Source organism: Ammodytes marinus, assembly GCF_949987685.1.
Source record: "Ammodytes marinus genome assembly, chromosome: 17".
NCBI lineage: Eukaryota > Metazoa > Chordata > Actinopteri > Uranoscopiformes > Ammodytidae > Ammodytes > Ammodytes marinus.
The window spans coordinates 22,566,517-22,587,452 of record NC_137221.1 but is presented as its reverse complement, the minus strand read 5'-3'; the positions used below and the strand labels follow the sequence as shown (position 1 = coordinate 22,587,452).

The window sequence follows — 20,936 nt, the reverse complement described above, 5'->3', positions numbered from 1 at the left end:
AGGCCATATAAAACGTAATCATTTGTTTCTGGCTGATTAAAAAAAAAAAATCTGTCTGGCTGGTAACTTTTTTCATCTCCCAGATGGCTGGTAGCTGTTAAGCCAAAAAGTAAATTTTGAGCCCTGGTCATAACTATCCAAGTTATACTTACCACGAGCTACCAGAGTGTGAAACAATGGTATTTCCACCAGAAGATTACATAAGTTATTAGATATCAACCGTCTTTTAAGAAAAACATGGTTTATTTGAAATCTCACGGAGAAGAACTACAATACCCTCAATCTCAGAGTTTCACAGCTTCGTCTGATTGGTGGAGCCTGCTATGGCCATGGAAATGTTTACCCCCTGCGTGGAATTTGGCTGTCTGGTGGCGGCAATGCCCCTAAATGCTGTTTGCACAGCGCTATAAAAATTGTGGGATGAGTAGTTCCTTCACTTCGTGTTCCAATATTTTTTTTTATACTCATTATTATTATTCAGGTAGCTGGTTCCACGATTAAAATATATTCATAAAATAAATTGTTGACAATTGTCAATGGAAGTTCTAAATGGGGGAATTTACTTCCAGAAAAGTCTTTTTTCACACTCTCCTCTGCAGAAGAGCTGTCCAAGGATAAGTGCTGTTCTCGCAGAGTTTATTAAACGCTTCAACTCAACGTTCATTAACAGTGGCTCAACTGGCCTTTTAATTTGAGGATATATTGGCAGTAATGATTCGACGGATACATTTTATGAGGCGGCTCACCTGCCTTGGGCCACGTGCTGGAGATGAATAATGCGTTAATTGAGTGGTAGGTGAGGGCTTACTTTTATTGGTTTTTCATTACACAAACAAACATTATATGTGGAATTGTAGAGTGGTGGTTTCTGATGGTACAGTGCCAGGTGTTTCCCTCCGCCGAACACATGGGAGCGTGCCATCGGGGATACCCTCAGCTCTGCAAGGCTGACTTCCCAAATTGAGTTTGAATTAAATCATAATCGAACTCACTTTGTAAATTCTCTTTTTTTTGTTGAGGAAGTCCCACAGTCAGAAAACATAATGAGATATACCAAAGCGAGGGTGTTAAATTGACTGCTGCTAATAGACGCACTGCTCACGCTGCTGATGTTCAAGGGGGAAGCCCCACTGCAAATTGGAAAGCAGCGTACAAATAACCAGTTTCATGGCAGTTTGACTGTGTCCAAAACTCTTGCAAGAAATGAAGATGGAATGTTTCTAATGTTCACTAGAGCAAACGTCTCGCCTGGCTCTCTGCGGTTATAAAGAAGTTAAACTAATTAAAGCTTTTAACAGAGCGGTGTGGTATAATTTGGCACACTACAGCCATGCTAAATGCTTCATTTGTTTGAGAGTTCCCTGGGAATCCTATCTGAGATCACACTGGAATTTTAAAAGAATACTGGAAAAGGGGCTGTGTGAGGGACAAACACTATAATAGGATTTAAACATCCTTAAATTTGTCTTTTCCCAAGAGATTCGAAGGGATAAAAAAGTTAATGTAAGTTCCACAGAATACTAGTTTTTGCGGAATTGAACTTTCCTAATTAATTGATTATTACATTATCATTTATAAAAGTAAGAAAATACAGAAAAATTACACACAATTTCCTAAATACCAGCGGGAAATATCTTAAGTCATAAACCTAAAGATATTTACTATTTGGGTTAAAAGAAAAGCAGGACAGAATCGCATATGTCAAGTTGCGATTGACATATGCATATTTTGCCTGAATGTCTTCACAAGAAGCCTAGGTGATATATACGTTTTTGTTGATTGAGTTAACCTCAATATGTGTTAGCATTTTGGCTCTTGAGCCAGCTAGCTTTTAAAATCTATTTATTCTTTAAATAATTGTTAAAGTCCAAATGGCTCTAGTTCAGCTTAGATTAGTTGATTTAATAGTGTATGGCTGTTGAATCAATGATTAAGTAATTCATTGTTAAAGCCCTATAGTTAAGTGAGCCATCAAGATGTCAAACATTAATTCCGACCAGACTCTCAAATGTGAGGATCTGCTGCTGTTTAAAATGTGACTTTTATATCTGAGATGTAATGCTGATCTGTTGATGTGACTTAATGATTCATTGGCTAATTGAATGAAGATTCAGTTCTTCTATTCAAATGAGTTAACATTGGACACGCGTTGCATCACTCGACAGCACAGTAAGTGTCAACCTGTACACAATCACTAGAAAGCCTTTTTACTGCTGTCTGTCTTGACAGCCGACGCCTACACTCTGTGACTTGTTCCTATTGAGTAAACACCACGCACGTTTCTAAGAAAAAATACCCAGAACAACTTCCAGCTATACTGTTAGCGGGGAAGAGGAAGCCCCAGCATTCAAAAAGGAAGTTCACTCTCAGCTCTTTAGCCTTCCACTGCTGAGTAATGATTCTCTACAGGCCACATGGACAGCATGCTGCCTCCCGGCAACCCTGTGTTTGTGCGTGTGTTTTTGTGTGTGAGACAGGATGGTGTGTGTGTGTGTGTGTGTGTGTGTATGTATGAGGGAGAAACGGTGTCAGTGATACCCGAGGGAGGGAGGGAGGGGGGTGGGTGTTTTTGTGAATGATCTTCGTCTGCCCCTGACAGCTGTGTGTATTTGTGTATAAAGTGCTGCAGTTACTTGTTGGTCGTTTGTGTGTGTATTTGTGTGGGTGCGTGTGCTGCCTCAAGAGGAGTCTCTCTGACCTGCTCACTCCACGTGTCACCAGCCATCCGCCGTATCCTAACATCAGCCCTTTTCATGACACCGCCACAGACTGCGTTTGTGTATTCCAACTTATTATTTTCGAGTTAAATTACTATTTCCTTAGTAGTGCTATCCGTAAGACTAGGATAACTAGGATATGTAGCAGCTTTCCAGGTTTGCCGACTTCCACAAACCATACAAAGTTATCCAGCCAACAGCATTTGGCGACTCTGTATAAATCTTTGGATTAAATACTGAAACCGGAAAAAGACAGCAACAAGGTTTAATCGGAATATGCCTATAGGTGTTTGCCCGGCGTTGCAAGTTGAAATTACACTGAGCAAAACAAGTTACCCCATGGACAAATGTCAAACTCTGGCTGTCTCATCAGGGCACGCCGGAAATGTAAAGGTAATTCATTCCTTTTGACATTTACCTTCTAAAAATGCTCCAGATTAGCATAGTAATATCCTTCTCCCTAAAGCCAGCACCAGACTCCAGACTTCATTTACATGACGTATGGTGTGTGTGTGTTTGTTTTTCTGGAATAAAGTGGTTAACCTTTTAAATTGGTTCAGTTGTTGATGCTAGACAGTAGAGAATGATGCTTCCTGCCCTCTCTCCATAAAGCACAGTGGCTCATATATAGAAAGCGGGAAAATAGGGAACATACACAGTACGCACGTGGAACCATTTTTCCCCCCCACTCTGTATTCTGTGGCCGCTTTTTGAGGATTGTGCCCTCTGGCCATAACCCTGCTCTCCTTTTTTTGTTGCCTAATGTGGTATGCCTTTTATTTTAAGGTTGATACAACTAAAGCTGTAGAGTGCACTTAAGGCAAGTGGCAGCTGGCAGAAAGCAAGAGCAGACTGAAGTGATCTTAGCAAACTGATGGCGGATCAATACGTAAATCCTGAATCCAGTGCAATCCAGTCCTCATGTTGTAGATCTAGATGACAAAAGCAGTAACTAGTGCTGAAAAAAAATAACTAAACGAGGGATAGAGTATAAATCAATGAAAATGGTAATACTTTTTTAAAATAAGCTACGACGAATTATTAGTTGTAGCCATAGCGATAAGTTCACAATGTGAAGCAAAAAAATTATAATTTTGTGTGTTAGTTTCTTATGTGAGGTTTTACTGCTTACAAACAGCTGAAATAATTGTTACGGTAAATGATAAATTGATTCAATAATTGATTATTGAATCAGTGTGATCTTACATTAAATATCATTGTTTTGGAATGTTTGGACAAAACAAGCGATTTGATTACATCAATTAGGACTTTGGAATTGATATCAGAAAAAAACATTTTATGACCTATTTATGTGCCAATCTGTTCATGTAGAAAGGAATTGACGGATGCATCAATACTGAAAACAATCGGTAGCAGCCCTAGGTTTGTTTAATCAACAGAAAATTAATCACCAACACTTTTAATAATTAATCGAGCAATTTTTAAAACTGTTTCCACACAATTGGCTGGTTTTTCTTAGTTTTCTGTGATAGAAAATTGACTATTTTCAAACAGGTTATTGACCAAATGATTAAATGATGCGGAACATAATAGTTAGTTGCATCCCTCCATTGGATCCCTTTTGGGTTTTGGACTATCAGATAATATTGGAACGTAACCTTTGCTTACTGGCAGTAAATATACAGTAATTAGTAGTTCTAGCAGCCATAGCAATAAGTTCACAATGTGTTATACAACAAACAACTATAAGAGTTCTGACTATGTTTTGTTGCTGGAATCTGTCTACAGTCCAAAATGAACTTTTCATCTCATTTCAAAAGCGTGCGTGCCAGTTCTTATTTTTAACTGTCCTAAAAAAAGTTCCTGTGCACTTTTCATAGGAATGGGCGAATGTCTGCACGAGTTTAACCCCCCCACCCCCCTCTTTCCTAACAGCAGTGTCAGTGTGGGCCGGTTAGCAGCCTGTTTGATACAGAGCCATTGTTTGGTTTTTGATTTGATGGGGCTCACGGTTAAAAGAAAAGCAGCCAGTGGTCAGCAGGGACAAAGTTCCACAGACAAAAGCCAAGCGAAGAGGCTATTTAGTGTCATTGTTTTTTGGCTGGCGTGGCAAGTGACGGTGATTTATGCACCAAACGACACATTTGAACTGTGTTTTGGCGCCTGGCCCATGCTAAGTTGGGACACTTTTTTTTTGTGACACCTGAAAGCTTGGTGGTGTGGCTATGGAAAGAGCTGCAACAGTTTTTCGTCACGTTCCTCCCTCAGCCACAAACATTTGCATAACCGTGCCTCTGCAACGGGAGGGCAGGTTAACAGTCCTAGCAGTCTCTCCAGTTAAAACTGACACTAGTGTTTAAGGCTGGAGATTCTTTGCAAACAGTTTTTCAATGCATCTTAAACGCTATTTCCCACATTCAGTGGTCGAGATAAAAAGAAAATGAAGAGCTCTGCTACAATGCACACACTCAATATTTCCATTAAAACGAGACACTGCAGGTTCATAGTGTAACATTTTAACTAATATCATCTCGACCAGTTAATTATGTAAAACAATCGTTTTTTCTATTTCTTTTTCAGAAAAGTTTCTGAATTAATGTGCACATTTGACAATATCTCACTAGTTATGTGTAAATGTGCATCTCTTTGAAGACCAAACATCTTGATGTTGGATGAAGTCAGAGTTCAAATCTCCATTTCATTTTTACAACACGAGTGTCTAAAGTTTTTCACTGAACAGATTTTGTATACATCCCATTTTTCAAAATATAAATAAAAACGCAATGTCTTACAAGTGAATTTTAGGATTTTCTTGTTTTTTAGAAGAGAATGTATCAGACAATTAACACATGAACAAATCTTTCTGTAATAACCGTCAGAGAAGTGCTAGGAAGGATTATGGAAAAATTAATTGATCTAAGTGATTTACTAGTAAAGGTTTGTGGTTCAGACTATTGAAAAAAAAAAAACTAATGAGATAATGGCCGCTAAAATGTTACGGAAGCAAAATAGCCAAAAATCTCTAAATTTACCATAACTTGAAGAAAAAAAACAATGTTTTGGTCTGCTATGTCTCGCCTTAAATTAAAAGCCTGTGTTTCAGATTATGACCAAGCATGTTTCCCTCTGGCCGTGTGTGTATGTGTGTGTGACGTCACTGTCAGAGTTGTGACTAACCATGAGGCAGGCGGTGACCCAGCCAGGTCCTTAAGTGGCTTCTCCTCACTGGGGTATTTTTGGCATTGTAGTGAGTGACACAGTTATCGTAATGGGTCGTCCAGGGTGCCAATGGTCAGCCTGAATAAGCATCCTTCCTTCCCGGCACTGTGATGTAACCCATCAGCGTCTTTGCCTGAGATGCTGGCCGAGGAGTCGCCACGCACGCACGCACGCACGCACGCACACGCAGACTGTCTCATCTGTGAACAGAGACCTGGTCAAGTGCTCGTGTAATCTGAGCTGCTCTGCCAATCTTGCACTGTACTCGCATTGTGGCCTTAAATAAGCCACACCGCTGTGTATTATGGGATGTCGGTGGACCGTAACTGTAAACACTCTTTGCAAAGGCAAGCAGTTATCTTAGGACGCTTTCACAGCTGATAGTCCACTTGTGGTACGCTTCTTTGGTTCACACCAGATGTGAGAATGATGCATTACTTTGTTTTCAACCAGGTCTGATTCTCTTTTCCACACATCGTTCCTTTGGTCTGAAGCCAACCAAAATGCAGCGTCACAACAAGCCACATGAGAACGTTCTTGTCACTCATTGGTCAGATGTATCTGGGCAGGGCTATGACATAGTTCCTCAGCTGCTCTACAGTTGGTCAGAATTACCTTGAAAAACTACTGGGAAAACTACATGAAGTAGATCTTCCTTATCCAATAATGGATAGCATTGCTGGCTACGGGAGCTCGTTTAGTCCAAATATACTCAGTGCTTCTTGCAGTTGGGTTGGACTCAGTCCACTCATGTTCTCACCACAAACCACCAGAGTTTGTTTGGAAGCGTACAGAGACCACCTCTTAAACACTGGTTTGGTCTGCTTTTGGTGCGCACCTTAGTGCCATTGCTGTTTCTCACCTGTCCAAACAAACCGCAGCAAAGGTGAAAATGAAGTTTGTTTCAATCAACCCAAACACTAAAAATTTAAATTTAAAAGCGGTCATTCACACAGCTGGCTATCGTTTCAAAATGTACAATTATTTTCAGAGCTTTTGGTACCAACACCAAAACACTGCTGTCTGTACAGCAACAGCAGAACAAGTACCTTGCCTCCACAACAACGTCTTCAATTGGCAACATTTATACACAAATCTGGATATATTTTCCCCCAAGAATAAGAAGGATTCTCACCAGGCAATTGTGGCCAGTTTACGGTGGTTGACGTTTTATCAGCTATGGAGACATTAGGTAGGTAGGTACCAAAACCGTGTTAGGCTTTGATGCCCAGCTTGTGTGTCATTACCTTTTCCAAACTAAAATTTGGCACTATATTTTTCTTCTACAAAAGGTTTTCCCTCAACTGTGCAAAATTAGCCAGATATGGAAAACTAATCACATTGAACCTTATACCTCACTGGCCCTGCTGGTTTCACTCCTGAGAAACAGCCATTGTCACCTGGAAATATAAGTCTGTCCTGACAGGTTGACAGCCGGCAGTCAGGGCCAGTGTTCACTCTGTTGTAGCTCCAACCTGAACATCACACTGACAGGCCAGGCAGCAGCAGACAGCACTCCTTTTTCTTCTTCTTCTCAGACAATAACTGGACAGCCAAGCTGCTCTGATCTACCTAACGTGGGGGATTTATTTATTTAAATTCCCAGGGCGCACTGGGCCTGTCAGTACAGTGCTGGGCACCAGTTCACACCTGGTAGTAGCTATGTTGGTATTCTTCAGTTAACATTCACTGTGCTTGTGCTAATCCACACTGTCAAATTAGTTGTGATCAATCAAGTGTCTTTCCATGTGAGGAATGTTTTTTTTTCTTTACCGTATTGAACCAAAAATAGGTTCTGAAACATACGGTCTGCAGTTCATAGTTTGCTCAATTTGAAATAAGCAGTTTTTTCGCGTCTATTTATTTTATTGTGGTGCTGGTTGAGTAGTAAAAATGTTTCTGTAACCTGTAGATAAACTGTGCTATTACCATGTTCAAATGAAAGAAATGTATTGACATCAACAGGGTTACCTTTTCAGACACAGTAAATAACTTGTTCTAGAGCCACACAAGTCATATGCAAGTTTTCAGCTTGACCATTAAACCGATGTGTACAATCCAGGAGTGTCCCTTAACCTGTATTGTCAAATCATAGACAGATTGAGAAGTGTCCCATACTATGTTGTGATCCTAAAAGTCCATTCTTGACCATTCATTCCAGTCTTCTTATAGCAATAGCACACTTGTCATCATGTGAGCTAAATCATCTATTTCTCCCACTGCATTGGCTTAAAACGATACCAATAGAAAGGATCCACTAGTCCAGAAAAAGTTGTAAAATCTCCTCTGCTATCAAAGACAGTCATGTTGCCAGTTACTGTAGCCCCCTCCTCCTCCCCCCATTGTTTGCATACCTGTTTACAGAGCCTAGGCTGTGTATTGACACCAGATTTTTTTTTCAGCGCACTCATACTGTACAGGAAGCAGATCGGGAGGATATTCTCACCGATTTTGACAAAAAGGTAATTTTGCCCATAAGCATTCTTCAGAATCACTGACTACCCCTTTAATTGATGCAGGTGTAGAAAAGTGTTTTCCCAAACGTGCGTCTTGTTCTCGCCGGCTCCTCCCCTGAACATCTTTTTAGAATTCCTTCAACAGCTGGGGTGAACATCTGGGTGAGTGGGGTACTGTGCCCTGCTGGGTGTGGATGATAGCAGCAGGCACAAGCTAGCTGCCGCCCACTCTACCAAACCCAGGCCCCTCTTTTTATCTTGTCCCTGCGTTCCAATTCCCATACTACCATACTATTTAGTATGCCAGAAAAAGATTTAGGATGTCCCAATACATGCAGGTCAATTTTGTATTATGCTGAAAATACATAAATGCCCCACTAACTCCAATTGCATTTTGGTGTATTCGTCTTCATCTTGACATTTCTCGACATAATGAAAGAAAAAAAAACTTCCTTATCTGATTTTCTTCCTCTCATGTGGCCCTTAAACTCTTCTGTACTTTAGTATGTAGTGTAGTAAAAAGGAAGAGTATGTGATTTGGAACGAGGGTGAGCCTTTTGGTCAGCCCAAAGGTGGAACTTCCCAGGTTGTTGCACTGGGAGGCATTTTTTTCAGTCTTTAGCTTCTTCCCGCTCGGCTACAGATCAGGCTATAGTTTAGCTTTCCTTTTAAGAAGCTCAGTTTAACAAGTGGTGTGGATTGTTTTGATCCAGTCCAGCTGCAGTAACAGTACATCACTATGCTGTTGTGCTGCTGGGACTCAGCTGTGTGTTTCCCCTGTGTGTTTTGGTGTGGTGTTATTAGTTATAGAAAACAATACAAACTCCCAAACACAGAGGAACTTTTATGACATGAATTGTTACAGTAATATGTTATAATTTAAATAAAGTTGCTCGGCTACAAAATGTTAATGTTCCATTTTGAAATCCTCCGTGTGTAACATTGCAGCCGTGTTGATTATCATTAATGTAGAAGTTGGTAACGATGGCTGGTCTGTGCTGAAGTGCATAATTCAGACACGGCTATTATATATATATATATATTTTTATTCTAGTTCCAAAATATATAACGTTTTAATGGTGGTTCACCCGATGTGTTTTTTTTTTTTCTTGCTGATACCGTCCTTTAGAGAGCAGGTCGACTGATGGCAAATAAATGATGCAGATATCACGTTACTATTGTTTTTGTTGTCACTTTCAGTGGAAGTGTTCAGTAGGATACTTAAACAGTGAAAGACTGGTCACAGTAGACGGCTCCCACTGTGAACTTGGATAACTGCAGTAAAGTAAAGTTAAGCTATTTAAAGCAAAAGTGGCACAGATTCATTTCACTCTCTCCTGGAAACAAATCTCCATGCTAGAGTTGACACTGGTGGCAAAAGGGCTAGGTTGTCCCGTCCTTGTTTGACATGTGACGTGCGTGTGACTCCACTGGTGTGTTGCGTGTCCAAGGGCTTTAAGGCAGAACAATGGTGTGTGTGCCGAGCCGAGGCCATGTGGCCGTGTGCGGATTAAATTAGCAGCAGTTGTTTATCTTCTGTCCCCCCCGGTCCATCTGCTCCCTCCCTCTCTCCCTCCCTCCCCGTCCCTTTACAAATCCCCATCCCCATGTCATAAACACAAGAGTTTTTTGAATAGTTGTAATATCCACCAGCAGCCAGTCATGACACAATATCCTCAGTGCAACCTCTTCTGCCAAGAGCTCTCAGGCTTTTCCTCTATGCAGATTAGCCATGTGCTAATTGTATGGTTATTTATTTATTTTATGGAGTGGAGAGAGAGCGAGCGAGAGAGAGAGAGAGACAGAGAGAAAAAAAGGGAGGGGAAGAGTTTCCTCCAGAAATTGATTAGATGACTGAGCAGAAAAAAAAGAGACAGTGTCATGAGTTTAACTGCCATCCAGTGTACGCAATAGAGATTGTGTTGCTGTGTGTGGAAAGTTACTCTATGATGTCTAAACTGGGTTGAGTAGGGAATTCATATTTATAGTTATATCCTTTGTTTGAATGCTATTAATCTACCTCTGAAGTCTGAATAATTTCACAATTGAAATAGCTGAGGAAATGCCGAAAATTATAGTACATTTTTCAGTACATTGATCATCAGATTTTTTATTTATTTTTTGCATGAATGATTGATCTGATACATCCATCAAAAAAATCATTGTGGGGCGCTCCGTGGCTTAGTGGGTAGAGCACGTATGTACCATATACTGTAGGCTCAGTCCTTGTCGCTGTGGTTGTGGGTTCTAATCCGACTCGTGGACCTTTACTGTATGACATCCCCCCTCTCTCTCCCCATTTCCACTCTGTACTCTCTCCTATCAAGTGTCAATAAAAGGTTAAAATACCTAAAAAATATCTTTAGAAAATTAGAAAATAAACCATTGTCCCTTTTTGGAAGGAATATTTGGCTTTATAGAAACAAACGATTGGGAGTATTGTTCTTTTTTGGCTGTGTATTTTATTATCATATACAAAAACAGCTTCTATTTATATTCTGTTAATATTACGTTCTTATTCAAAGCTTAATAATAATCAAGATGAAATACACTGCAATATTTAAATAATTTACAATATTCATTGTATTAGCTTTTGATTTAGCTTTTATTTAGATATTGTATCGGCAAATAAAAAATTGTGGCAGTTGACAGGTCATGGTGTAAGGCCACGATTGTAGTTAAAAAAAAAAGATTGTCAAAGCTCCAGCATTCAGACATGACTCTCCTCAGTAGCTCTTATCATCTTCACACTGTGTCTATCTCTCCCGCACCACCTCCAACAGTTTCCTCTGATTCATCTAAACCAAATCACTTTCCATGACCCAAGGCTTCAGCAATCTCAATCTTTTATGTATAATATTAAATTAATTCAGTTATGCATCCACTTGCATCTTATTTCACCTTGACATGTTCTCCATTCAATCGACCAATGAATAGACTTTTTTCTCTCTCTCAGCCTTGTACCTGTAATAATCCTTTTAAGCATAGTCTCATTGGTTATGGTTAAACTCTCGAATGAGGCTCTTTAAACGTGGGAAAATAAATTAAAATGCTCAAGGGCCAGGCCACTCATTCTATAACTAAGAGAAAGGGGAACAGAGTCTTCTGTGGAAGTCCCTGACCTCTGTACACATCAAGCGAGTAAAAGGTTGTGTGTGGTTCACACACACACACACACACACACACACACATGCACACACGCACACAAACACACACACACTCTCTCTCAAAGGGTCTCAGCCAAAGCTCTCTGGGATCTTGGGAGGATGTGTAACGGTGTGTCAGATGTGAACAACTTAAGCAATGTGAGGTAAGTGCAGGTAAACAGATCAATGAATGCCCGAGCAGCAGACTGGCCACAGCTAGCTTCCAGCGTGTTGTGGAGATGATGGAATGAGGTCAAAGAGTCAAAAAAATAAATAAAAAATGCAACCAAAACATCTCATGTAGGTTTCAGGCCAAACATCCTCTGTATTTACACTGGGCTGCAGACCACATACTTCTAAAGCCATTATGTCATCTTATGAAAGTTATTACATAATAGTGTGCATGGTTTAGATGGGAGTCACGTCCATTTGTTATGCACGTATCAGCATCTTATTGAATGCTAGATTTATTCCACAGTTAAAAGCGCTGCAACTAATGATGATTTTCACGATTGGTTTATGTGCTTATGGTTATTGTCTTGCTGCTTCTAAAACCCCACTGTGACGTTTTTTTAAATTGCCATGTTTATCTTACCAACTACCAGCAGTCCAGAATATGAACATATTCATAAAACAATATAAAATAAAGGAGAAAGAATAAGTGTTTTGTTGTGGGAGCGTCCATCCAACACTGATCCTCCATGTGGCCCAGGGAGCTGGGAACCCTGTCTGTAAGTGTAGCTTTACTTTCCAGCTCCTTCCCCACTGAGCTGTCAGGCGTTCTTAATGGAAAAGCGGGGTACACAATCTCAGCGTAGAAATATTCTCACCGCCAGTGACATATCGACCGAAATTGGTGAGGGGGAAAAAAGGGTTGATTGTTTTATGGGCCCTGGACGTCGCTGAGAGATTTTGTCTAAATGAGAAATAGATTTTACCTTTAGCGTTGCTGCTCTGTAGTTTGTTAGCATACAAAGTACATTTTTCATGTGGATCGGAGGACGTTGGCGGCACTCTTATACGGATGACACAGGAGGCTCTGTCTCACTGCTTAAGCAGCTCATTAGGAGAGAGCTCCAGCATTATTTCTATCAAGTGAAAGAAAGAAGTCCCTCCGGCTTACTTTTTTGGGCAATGTGAAGAATTGTTTGCCATAATTGTACTACACCGGTCATCTATGAGTGAATGAATGAATATTTTATTAATGTTTCCAGTTATGCACATGACCCATCCCACATGGCTCATTAGCTAACAGACCAAATTTTCCATATTGACATATTAAGAAAATGCAATAACATTGTCAAAAAGGAATTCAATTATAGCTCCATACTCAATATGGAGTGAAAAATCGTGAGCATAAAGTTTTCTAAATATTTGTCGCAAATCATGATATGAAGTAGCCTGGCTCCGCCCGCCTACCTACTTCCGGCCAAATTTCATTTTCCCTTCAGTAGTCAGTCTGGGTGTGCGGTGAATTTCTCAGTTTTCTCCGGCTAATCTAGAGCCGTCCAATCAGCGAACAGAGCGAGTGGCTGAGATCGTTGATGTCGAAGTCGCGCTCCAGTTTCAGTTGAATGCTGCGTTCCTTTATACTCGGAAGAAGGAGATTTCCGACTTGGTAGTTCCGAGTTCCGACCTGTCTGTGTTCCAGTGCATCTGCTCACGAAAGTATGGACGCCGACAACCTTTCTCGTCCAAATAACTAAACATTAGGCTCTAACAAGTTACCGTTGCCAGGTACCGGTAGATCCATAGACCACAATATGTAGTGAAGTCGGAAATTTCCGAGTTCCCTTTCCAACTTGAACGCACCGTTAGAAGCCGGCTCATGACACACGTGACGACCAAACGTTGTGCGATTGGTTGGCTAATCCAGAGTGGCACTGGGCAGATTCAATAGTTTTAAACTTCAACAGACACCCGCCTCCAAGTGAGTGAACGTTTGCCAATTACAGCACTTCCAGACCTTCTGTACAAATGAAATGAAGTACGATGGTCTGGTTGGACCAGGCTAGATATGATACGATATACAGAAAAATGTCATCTACCAGATTGAGCTCACAGTATTCTCTATTCACAAGTCTTTCTTCTTCAATCATCTTGTGTGTTGTGTGGACTCCCATCAGTGCATGATGTCAGGTGGGGGGTGGGAGGGAGGTACGGTGTCCTTCCTTTGCAGACTGGGGTTAAAAGTGCATTCGAGGTCATAGGAGAGTGCCTTCCAGGGCCTCTTACCTCTTCCCCCGCGGTGTGGTCGGTAATGACCCTGGGGAGTGCTGTAACAACACACCCCCTCCCTTCCTTTTCTACAACACACACACACACACACACACACACACACACACACACACACACACACACACACACACACACACAAACACAACGTAACACACACACTTTCCTGAACCTGGAGGAGCTCAGGAGAGTGTGGCCTGGGGGAGGGTAGAGTGAAAACCTGGAGTGGAATTTGTTATCTAGGGTAATTTTAGTTGACTGCACTTGACAGCCTGTTGATCTCCCCTCCCCCCCCCCCTCTCCCCACACCCCATACTGCGACCCAACCTCCCAACCACTGCCAACACCTACAAGACCCCCTAACCCCTCCCAACAACACACACACATATTTTCACACACACACACCACCAGTCTCCTGCTGAGCCACCCCCCACACCCCACCCCGACCTCATCTTTCTCATCGCTACACTGTCATTCATACAGTGCCAAAGCCCTGCTGCTTTATTAAACCCCAGGAAGTGCAAGGCCTGGCCCGGGTTCAAACAGCAGTGCAGCTGGGACCTGTTACATTTTCGGCAGACTGCCCTCTCTCCGTCTCGCTTGGCTATAAATAGCCCCGGTGGTTGTCTCCCTTAACCAAGGAAAGGAGGTTTTTTTTTGGGGGGGAGTAAAAAAAACACACACGCGCGCACACACACAGATTAATAACCGTGGGAAGCAATGAAAGCTTTGTGTCTGCTGCCCAAGGTCAGCGGGCCAGGAGGTGTTGCTACCTCAAAGGGCCCCATTGTGGCTCGTACTTGCAGACGGCGCTGTGGTGGGCTTTGATGGGAACACACAGGGTCTGCCAGCGGTGTGATGAGTTGATGGCGTTGGTTTGTGCCAACCAAACGGCCCCCGTGTGCATTTTTTTATTTGCAGTGGATGACCACTTCGTCATCGGAATCCATCTTTTTTTCATATTATATATTTTGTTACACTGGAGGATGGTTTGGGGGGATTCCGCCAAACTTATCTCTTATGTACACACATACAGCACCAGCCACTTTATGACCTTGGCTCCAGCTGTTGACAGACAAGCCTACCTCATTACGAGCACCCCCCCACCCCATATTTTTTCCCCTCTTGTGCTCTCCGTTTCCCTCCCCGGCTCTCCAGCCAAAAAAAAGGCCGTCTGGCTCAGATACATTGCTTGACCGGGTCATGTGGATCTCCCCAAATCCAAGCCGGCCAAGGTCAGCCCCCACCAGGCCCCCGGCCTCCATCCTGACATGGCTCCAGCTGAGGGGGTCGGGCCCAGCTCCAGCCACCGCAGATACTTCCACTTCCTTAAGATTATTTTCATAGAAACCCTCCCTGACGTCTCCGCCGTAACAGTATCCACCCACTGGCACAATGATCTCCCGGGCAGGGAAACGCTTCTGGCGGATGTAGTGGGCTCGTTCATTCATTCATGGCCAATTTTTTCCCTTTCTAGTAGCAAAGAAAATCCACTACTGTTTTTTTCCCCTCCCCCTTCTGCGTTTTGTTCTATATTTGCCTGATTATACTTTGACTGGTTTATGAGATGATGCTTGCGCGACGGCAGATCATCATTTGTGTTTGCTGCTGAGTAATGCTTTTTCAAGAAACCCCACTAAAAGCGTCTAAAAATAACTTTTGGCTATCTATATTTGAACTGGACTTCATATTCCGATCTTTTCCTGTCTCATCACTGGATTCTCAACAATATCCCCATCAGTTGCATCATTATAAAGCTTGTTATAGCTTGTTAGGATGTGTGACTGCACAGACTAATAGGAGCAGTAGGTAGACCATTACTATCAACCCCCCCTAAAACCATGAATGATTGAATGACAGACAATTATCTCTCGAGTCAAACTTTTTCCGTGCTGATGCCAGAACAGACCATCCATCCAGCTCACCGAAACATTCCATGTTCTCTCTCCGTTGTCCTCCAGCCTCCAAGCCCAATGGACCAGGTAGGGAAGATGCGTGGCCAGCCATATGGAGGACCCAACCCTTACTCCCAGCAGCAGCAAGGGCCCCCCACAGGGCCTGGTCCTCAACATGGAGGCTCTTACCCAGGGCAGGGCTATGGACCCACGGGCCCTCAGAGATACCCTATGGGGATGCAGAACCGAACACCTGGCACTATGGGCGGCATGCAGTACGGACAGCAGGTTAGTAACTATGGATTAAGACAACTTTCCCCACATCTTAATTTTAACTTGGCACAAAACTCTCTCTGAAGTCCCAGATTGTCCCAGTTTTTCTTTTATAAATATTGATATTATAAAACAACAGTTTCTGTCCTTTTTATTTTCAATATAATTCATATTTAACATAAGATATTTGGGCATCTTCAAAGTGCTGCAGGGTCATGTCTGGGTCCAGAGGCATGTTGGCCAAAGTTTAAAGATGGTTGTATGTCCAAAAACTAGTGCTGTCAAACGATTAAAATATTTAATCTCGATTAATCCCATTAATGTCATAGTTAACTCGATTAATGAATCGCGATTAATCGCATTTTTATTTATTCTAGCCTGAATGTCCCTTGATTTCTTTTTGTCCCATTATTGTTTCTCATTTTAATGCTCTTATCACACCCATTCTAATTATGATATTAAAGAAGAAATACACTGAATTACAATGATGTCTACACCATTGTAATTCAGTGTATTTCTTCTAAAATATCATAATTTGCAATTCAGTGCAATTAACAATAGGCTATATATCCCCCCCCCCCTGCACCCAACCCTAGAACAGCATTCACAAACACATTGGAACTTATTTTTTTAATTTAAAAACCAAACCATAAAACAACATAGGGTATATAAAACAAATTAGTATTAAGGCTAAATTAAACTGGTTGTTGTAGGCCTAAATGTTTTGGGAGTCTTTCATCCACGGCTTATTTCAGACTGTGTATGGAGTGGACACACTATTGGCGCTTTTCCACCGCATGGTATCAGCTCGACTCAACTCGCATTTTTGGCTTTTCCACCGCAATTTCATGGTACCTGGTACCACGTAGCGGCTGCTTTTTTGGTATCGCCTCGCTCTAGGTTCCAAGCGAGCTGAGCCGATGCTAAAAGGTGACGTCGGCAGACGGCCGGCCACTGATTGGCCAGAGACTATTGTCTGGCCAATCAGTGGCCAGAGACTACCGGCTTCATTCTGTTGTTTATTCTCCCCAACTCTCCGGGACTTTTGAGTGTATTTACGCCGCGTGCAGCCTTCTCTGGCTCTTTTTCATTTGATTTGCATCACAGATCTGAATTTATTTTCCATATATTCGCTAAGCTCACCCAGTGTTGGTTGTTGGGGAAGTTACTTATCATACGAGAGGAGACATGTAGGGCAGCTAGCAGCTAGGCTAATAGTAACCAGCTGGGACAGACATGATAGCGAGCGATTACATTACAAGCCTCGGACTGAACTGATTACCTCAATAAAATATTCAGGCTGGGACACGGCTTGCATTTGAAAACACGTATCCTGAAACAAGCACTAAACAGTCAACTTTATCATGCCCGTGTTTACGTGCATAGGGATGTACGTGACGCATCCCTACAGCTGACTGTGTGGCAGAGTCACACATCGGGACAACAACCATCCCTTTTAATGGCCCGTAGCAATATTCTTCTACTTCTTTTAGCAAACAGATACAAGGGGGGTATTTCTTAAACATTTTTCATCCGTGTTTTTGGCGGTTGGTTCAGTTAATAGTGCAACAACTGCTCGCAATTTCTGCTCTGCTACTTTGCTCCGGAGTAGGCTTTCAGCCCCTTACGACGACCCCGCCCACGTTCAGCAGGTACTATTTGCGGTGGAAAACGACCCGTGCTGCTACCAAACCAAGTTGAGTCGAGTCGAGTTGAGTCGAGTTGAGCTACATTTGCGGTGGAAAAGCGCCATATGCCTGCGTGCAGGTGGTTGCCATGGTGCTGCTACAGCCGAGGCTTCGTAGCAAAAATTAAAGTGACAATGAATGACTGCCGGCTGCCACTAACATTCATGGAGGTTTTGGTGTAAGCGCAGGGTTATAAATAGGACTTCTGCAAATGACAGGCTTTCTTTACTGTTCTTTTCCGCGAGGTCCCAGAGTCACAACACGGAAGACTAGTGAAGGTCGCGTAGCTGAGCTAGGTTCCGGTTTCTGCTTCAAAATAAAAGTCAGAATTGACTTGACGTTTCGCCGTTTTGCCAGTTAAATGATTTTATTGTGAAATTACGCTGTAGGACATGTTCCGTTTGAATTGACAGTAACTTAAATGCGAGCCATATGTGTAGTTTGTGGTGTTTCAGTTGTTCTAACATTACTAGTTGATACAACAGCATGTGAAACGACCGAAACAACAACCACAACATTTCCTAGGCCATGACGAGCGTTAATCGCGCGATAAAAAAATTGATGCCGTTAAAATGGGTTAAGCTGACAGCACTACCAAAAACACAAAACCAAACTTATCTTAACCATCAACATGAGTGTTGAAATCACCTGATATTAAGAAACTACTTTAAACTTGGGATAGCAGCAAAATGAATAAGTGTAAATAGGATGTCATTTCACTAAAGTAAACTGTCCAATACTAAAAAGGGGTCAATGTTTTTCAAAATGAGTACCAAACCATCACCGCAGTCTGTAGTGCTTTTGGGTGAGCTGAGGAAATAACCGGCAGTAAATCTGCATTACAGTCCCAAAGGCACAGTCCTGGTTTAAGTTTAAAAAAACAAAACAAGCATAAATAATGAAAGATAATAATAATAATAATAATAATTGATAGGTTTTTATATAGCGCTTTATTGCCTAGGCACTCAAAGACGCTTTACAGGGTTCCTGGTTCAATTCGTTCACACACAGCCATTCAGCGCCAACGGCCCCTCCGACCACCACCTCAAACATACAGCAATCATACACATTCACACAAGGCAAGGTGGGTGACGTGTCTTGCCCAAGGAAACAACAACCATGACACAGGTGGCCGGGCGGGGATCGAACCTCCAACCCTTGGATCGTTGGCCAACCCGCTTAACCACCTGAGCCACAGTCGCCCCAAAGATATTCAACAAGGCTAATTTGAATGGCTGTGGTACTTGTTCACAGTGCAGGTGGTGGTTTGAAATTTGGACCACAAGTTAATAAGTTATATAACATTCCTGTTAGTTGAGGCATTAGAGCGTTTATTTGGCCGGTGACTTACAGTTAAAAGAAAGATGGAGTTTAATGGATAAACTGACTTTGTGGAATGGACTATTGGGTGTCAGATGTGTGGAAGATGGCAGTAGTTACAAAGCAGTTAATCGTGGTGAGTGGTCATGGTCTGGATATGAAAATGTAGGGTTAATCCTTACAATAGGATACAAACAAATACACCAATCATGTATACTTTTAGGTAGAAGTCGAGCTGACATTTTTTAACAATAGTTTGTCATTTTGGGAAATGCACTCATTTCCTTCTTGCCAAACACTGTATTAGAAAATCAACACCACACTGTTAAGCATAGCATGAAGACTTGAAAACGGTAACCTGGCTCCGTTCAAAGGTGTTTCTTTTGGCCAAGAAATGGTCCTGCATGTAATCCTCCATTAAAACCACTAATTATCTGCAATTTTTAAAATCATGATCTGCAATTGATTAAATCAACAAGATATACTATTGTTACCTTTTTAAAACAGAGTCAGCTTTACATTCTCCCTCTGCTCCCAGTTTCTCTGCTTAGCTAAGCTCAGCTAAGCTAAGCGGCTGCTTGCTGTAGTTTCACATTAAGCAGACCATAGATTATATGTAATGTAACAAGGTGTTGTACCAAAAGGTCTGTGATCTTGACAGGACTATACTTGATCATTGGCATTGTCCAAAACATTTATTCAAATTTGCACTAAATCAATCCAGTTCAAAAAGTTTTTTTTGTGGACAAGAAAAGCAGAACTTGACCACAGGTGCACTTTGTGGTTCTTTATAAAATGCGAGCGTTTGGTCGCATTTCCTATTAATATCTTAATAATTTACTTTACATGATGGATATGTTTTGTGGACACTTTGTACCCCATCACCCAGAAAATATCCAATGTTAATGGGAGTTCAGTAAACTGTCAGTTATGTTTCATATTGCAGTTCAGCGGAGTACAATCCTGAAAATAGTGCACCCCTTTCTGAGTCCCACCCTTATTGGTCTATGCCTATGTGATCTGACCAACAGATGTTATTGGCGAGCCCAACAAAACCAAATGTTGGTCTAAAAATGGATGGATGTAAAAAGCTTCAAGAGGAACGGCCTCAAATAGAGCAATGCATCAATTTTTCACCGTCGGGTTTATTTTTGTACTCCAAAGCAAAAGTAAGGGGAAAATTCCCGTTGTGTTGACGGTGACAGTGGGCAACACTTTCTGACAGCGTCGTCCAATTGAAAACAGCAAACACCCAGTTTGCTGCAGATACTTACTCATAGCTAGGAATGAGACCTCTTTTGAACCCTCTCAGCCAGGCGATCCGTCTTAACAGAGAAATGCATGCAGGGAATCCCGTAGAGTGAAGCCTTTTCATCCACGTCCGCCGTCTGTGGTCCTGTGCCTATTGTGCGTCATGATTATCTCATACCGGCCTGCCTGGTGTCTGACCATGGACTCGATAAGTGGCCTGGAGAGAAGAAAAACAGCCTCCCTGTCTTTGTCAGACATGTACAATACAGCCACTTCATGTTGTTTTAAAATGCGTGGCAACCCTTTACTATCTCTTTTCTTTGGATTCTTGAGTGAACGAGAACCCTCTTTTCCCCTTCTCTCTTCTTAGTTTTTATTACTGTTTCCTTACAAGGTCAGGCCTTTTCTCCTTCCATGCTCCTTGAGGGTAATGAAACGACAATGCCATATTGAAAGGCTTTTCCGCGTGCCGGATTGGCTAGAATATGAAAAGCCTCATATCGGAGACGGAGTTCAAGGAGATGAAGTCAAAACTCAATTTTTATTTTCCCGGCTGTAATTTAAAGTGATACACACGGCTGAATTGCTACATTTTAGATGGTTTTTCTTATGTGCTTTGACTGATCAGTCTGTAGCAAGAACACACTCCTCTCTCTTACTGAACAGTTGTCTCTCCCTATTCATCTGTGAGTAAGATGAAGAGATGCTCTGATTACGCTGCTAGGAATGAATGGTAAAATAAATCAAAGAGGTGACTGTGGATATGTGGTTATTT

General features: G+C 41.9%; 1 protein-coding gene across 8 annotated transcripts in view; it reads left to right on the top strand.

The window, feature by feature from the left end:
* The window catches only part of arid1ab (AT-rich interactive domain 1Ab), a 62,156-nt gene that overhangs the window by 8,061 nt on the left and 33,159 nt on the right, over positions 1-20,936 (top strand). For 5 of the 8 annotated variants that reach the window (XM_080045428.1, XM_080045427.1, XM_080045425.1 and 2 more), the window contains exons 2-3: positions 8,300-8,359; positions 15,696-15,917. In XM_080045428.1, coding sequence (XP_079901554.1) covers positions 8,300-8,359; positions 15,696-15,917 — 282 coding nt within the window. The remainder of the gene's footprint in view (positions 1-8,299; positions 8,360-15,695; positions 15,918-20,936) is intronic. The other 3 variants (XM_080045429.1, XM_080045426.1, XM_080045430.1) reach the window with 2 other exon arrangements.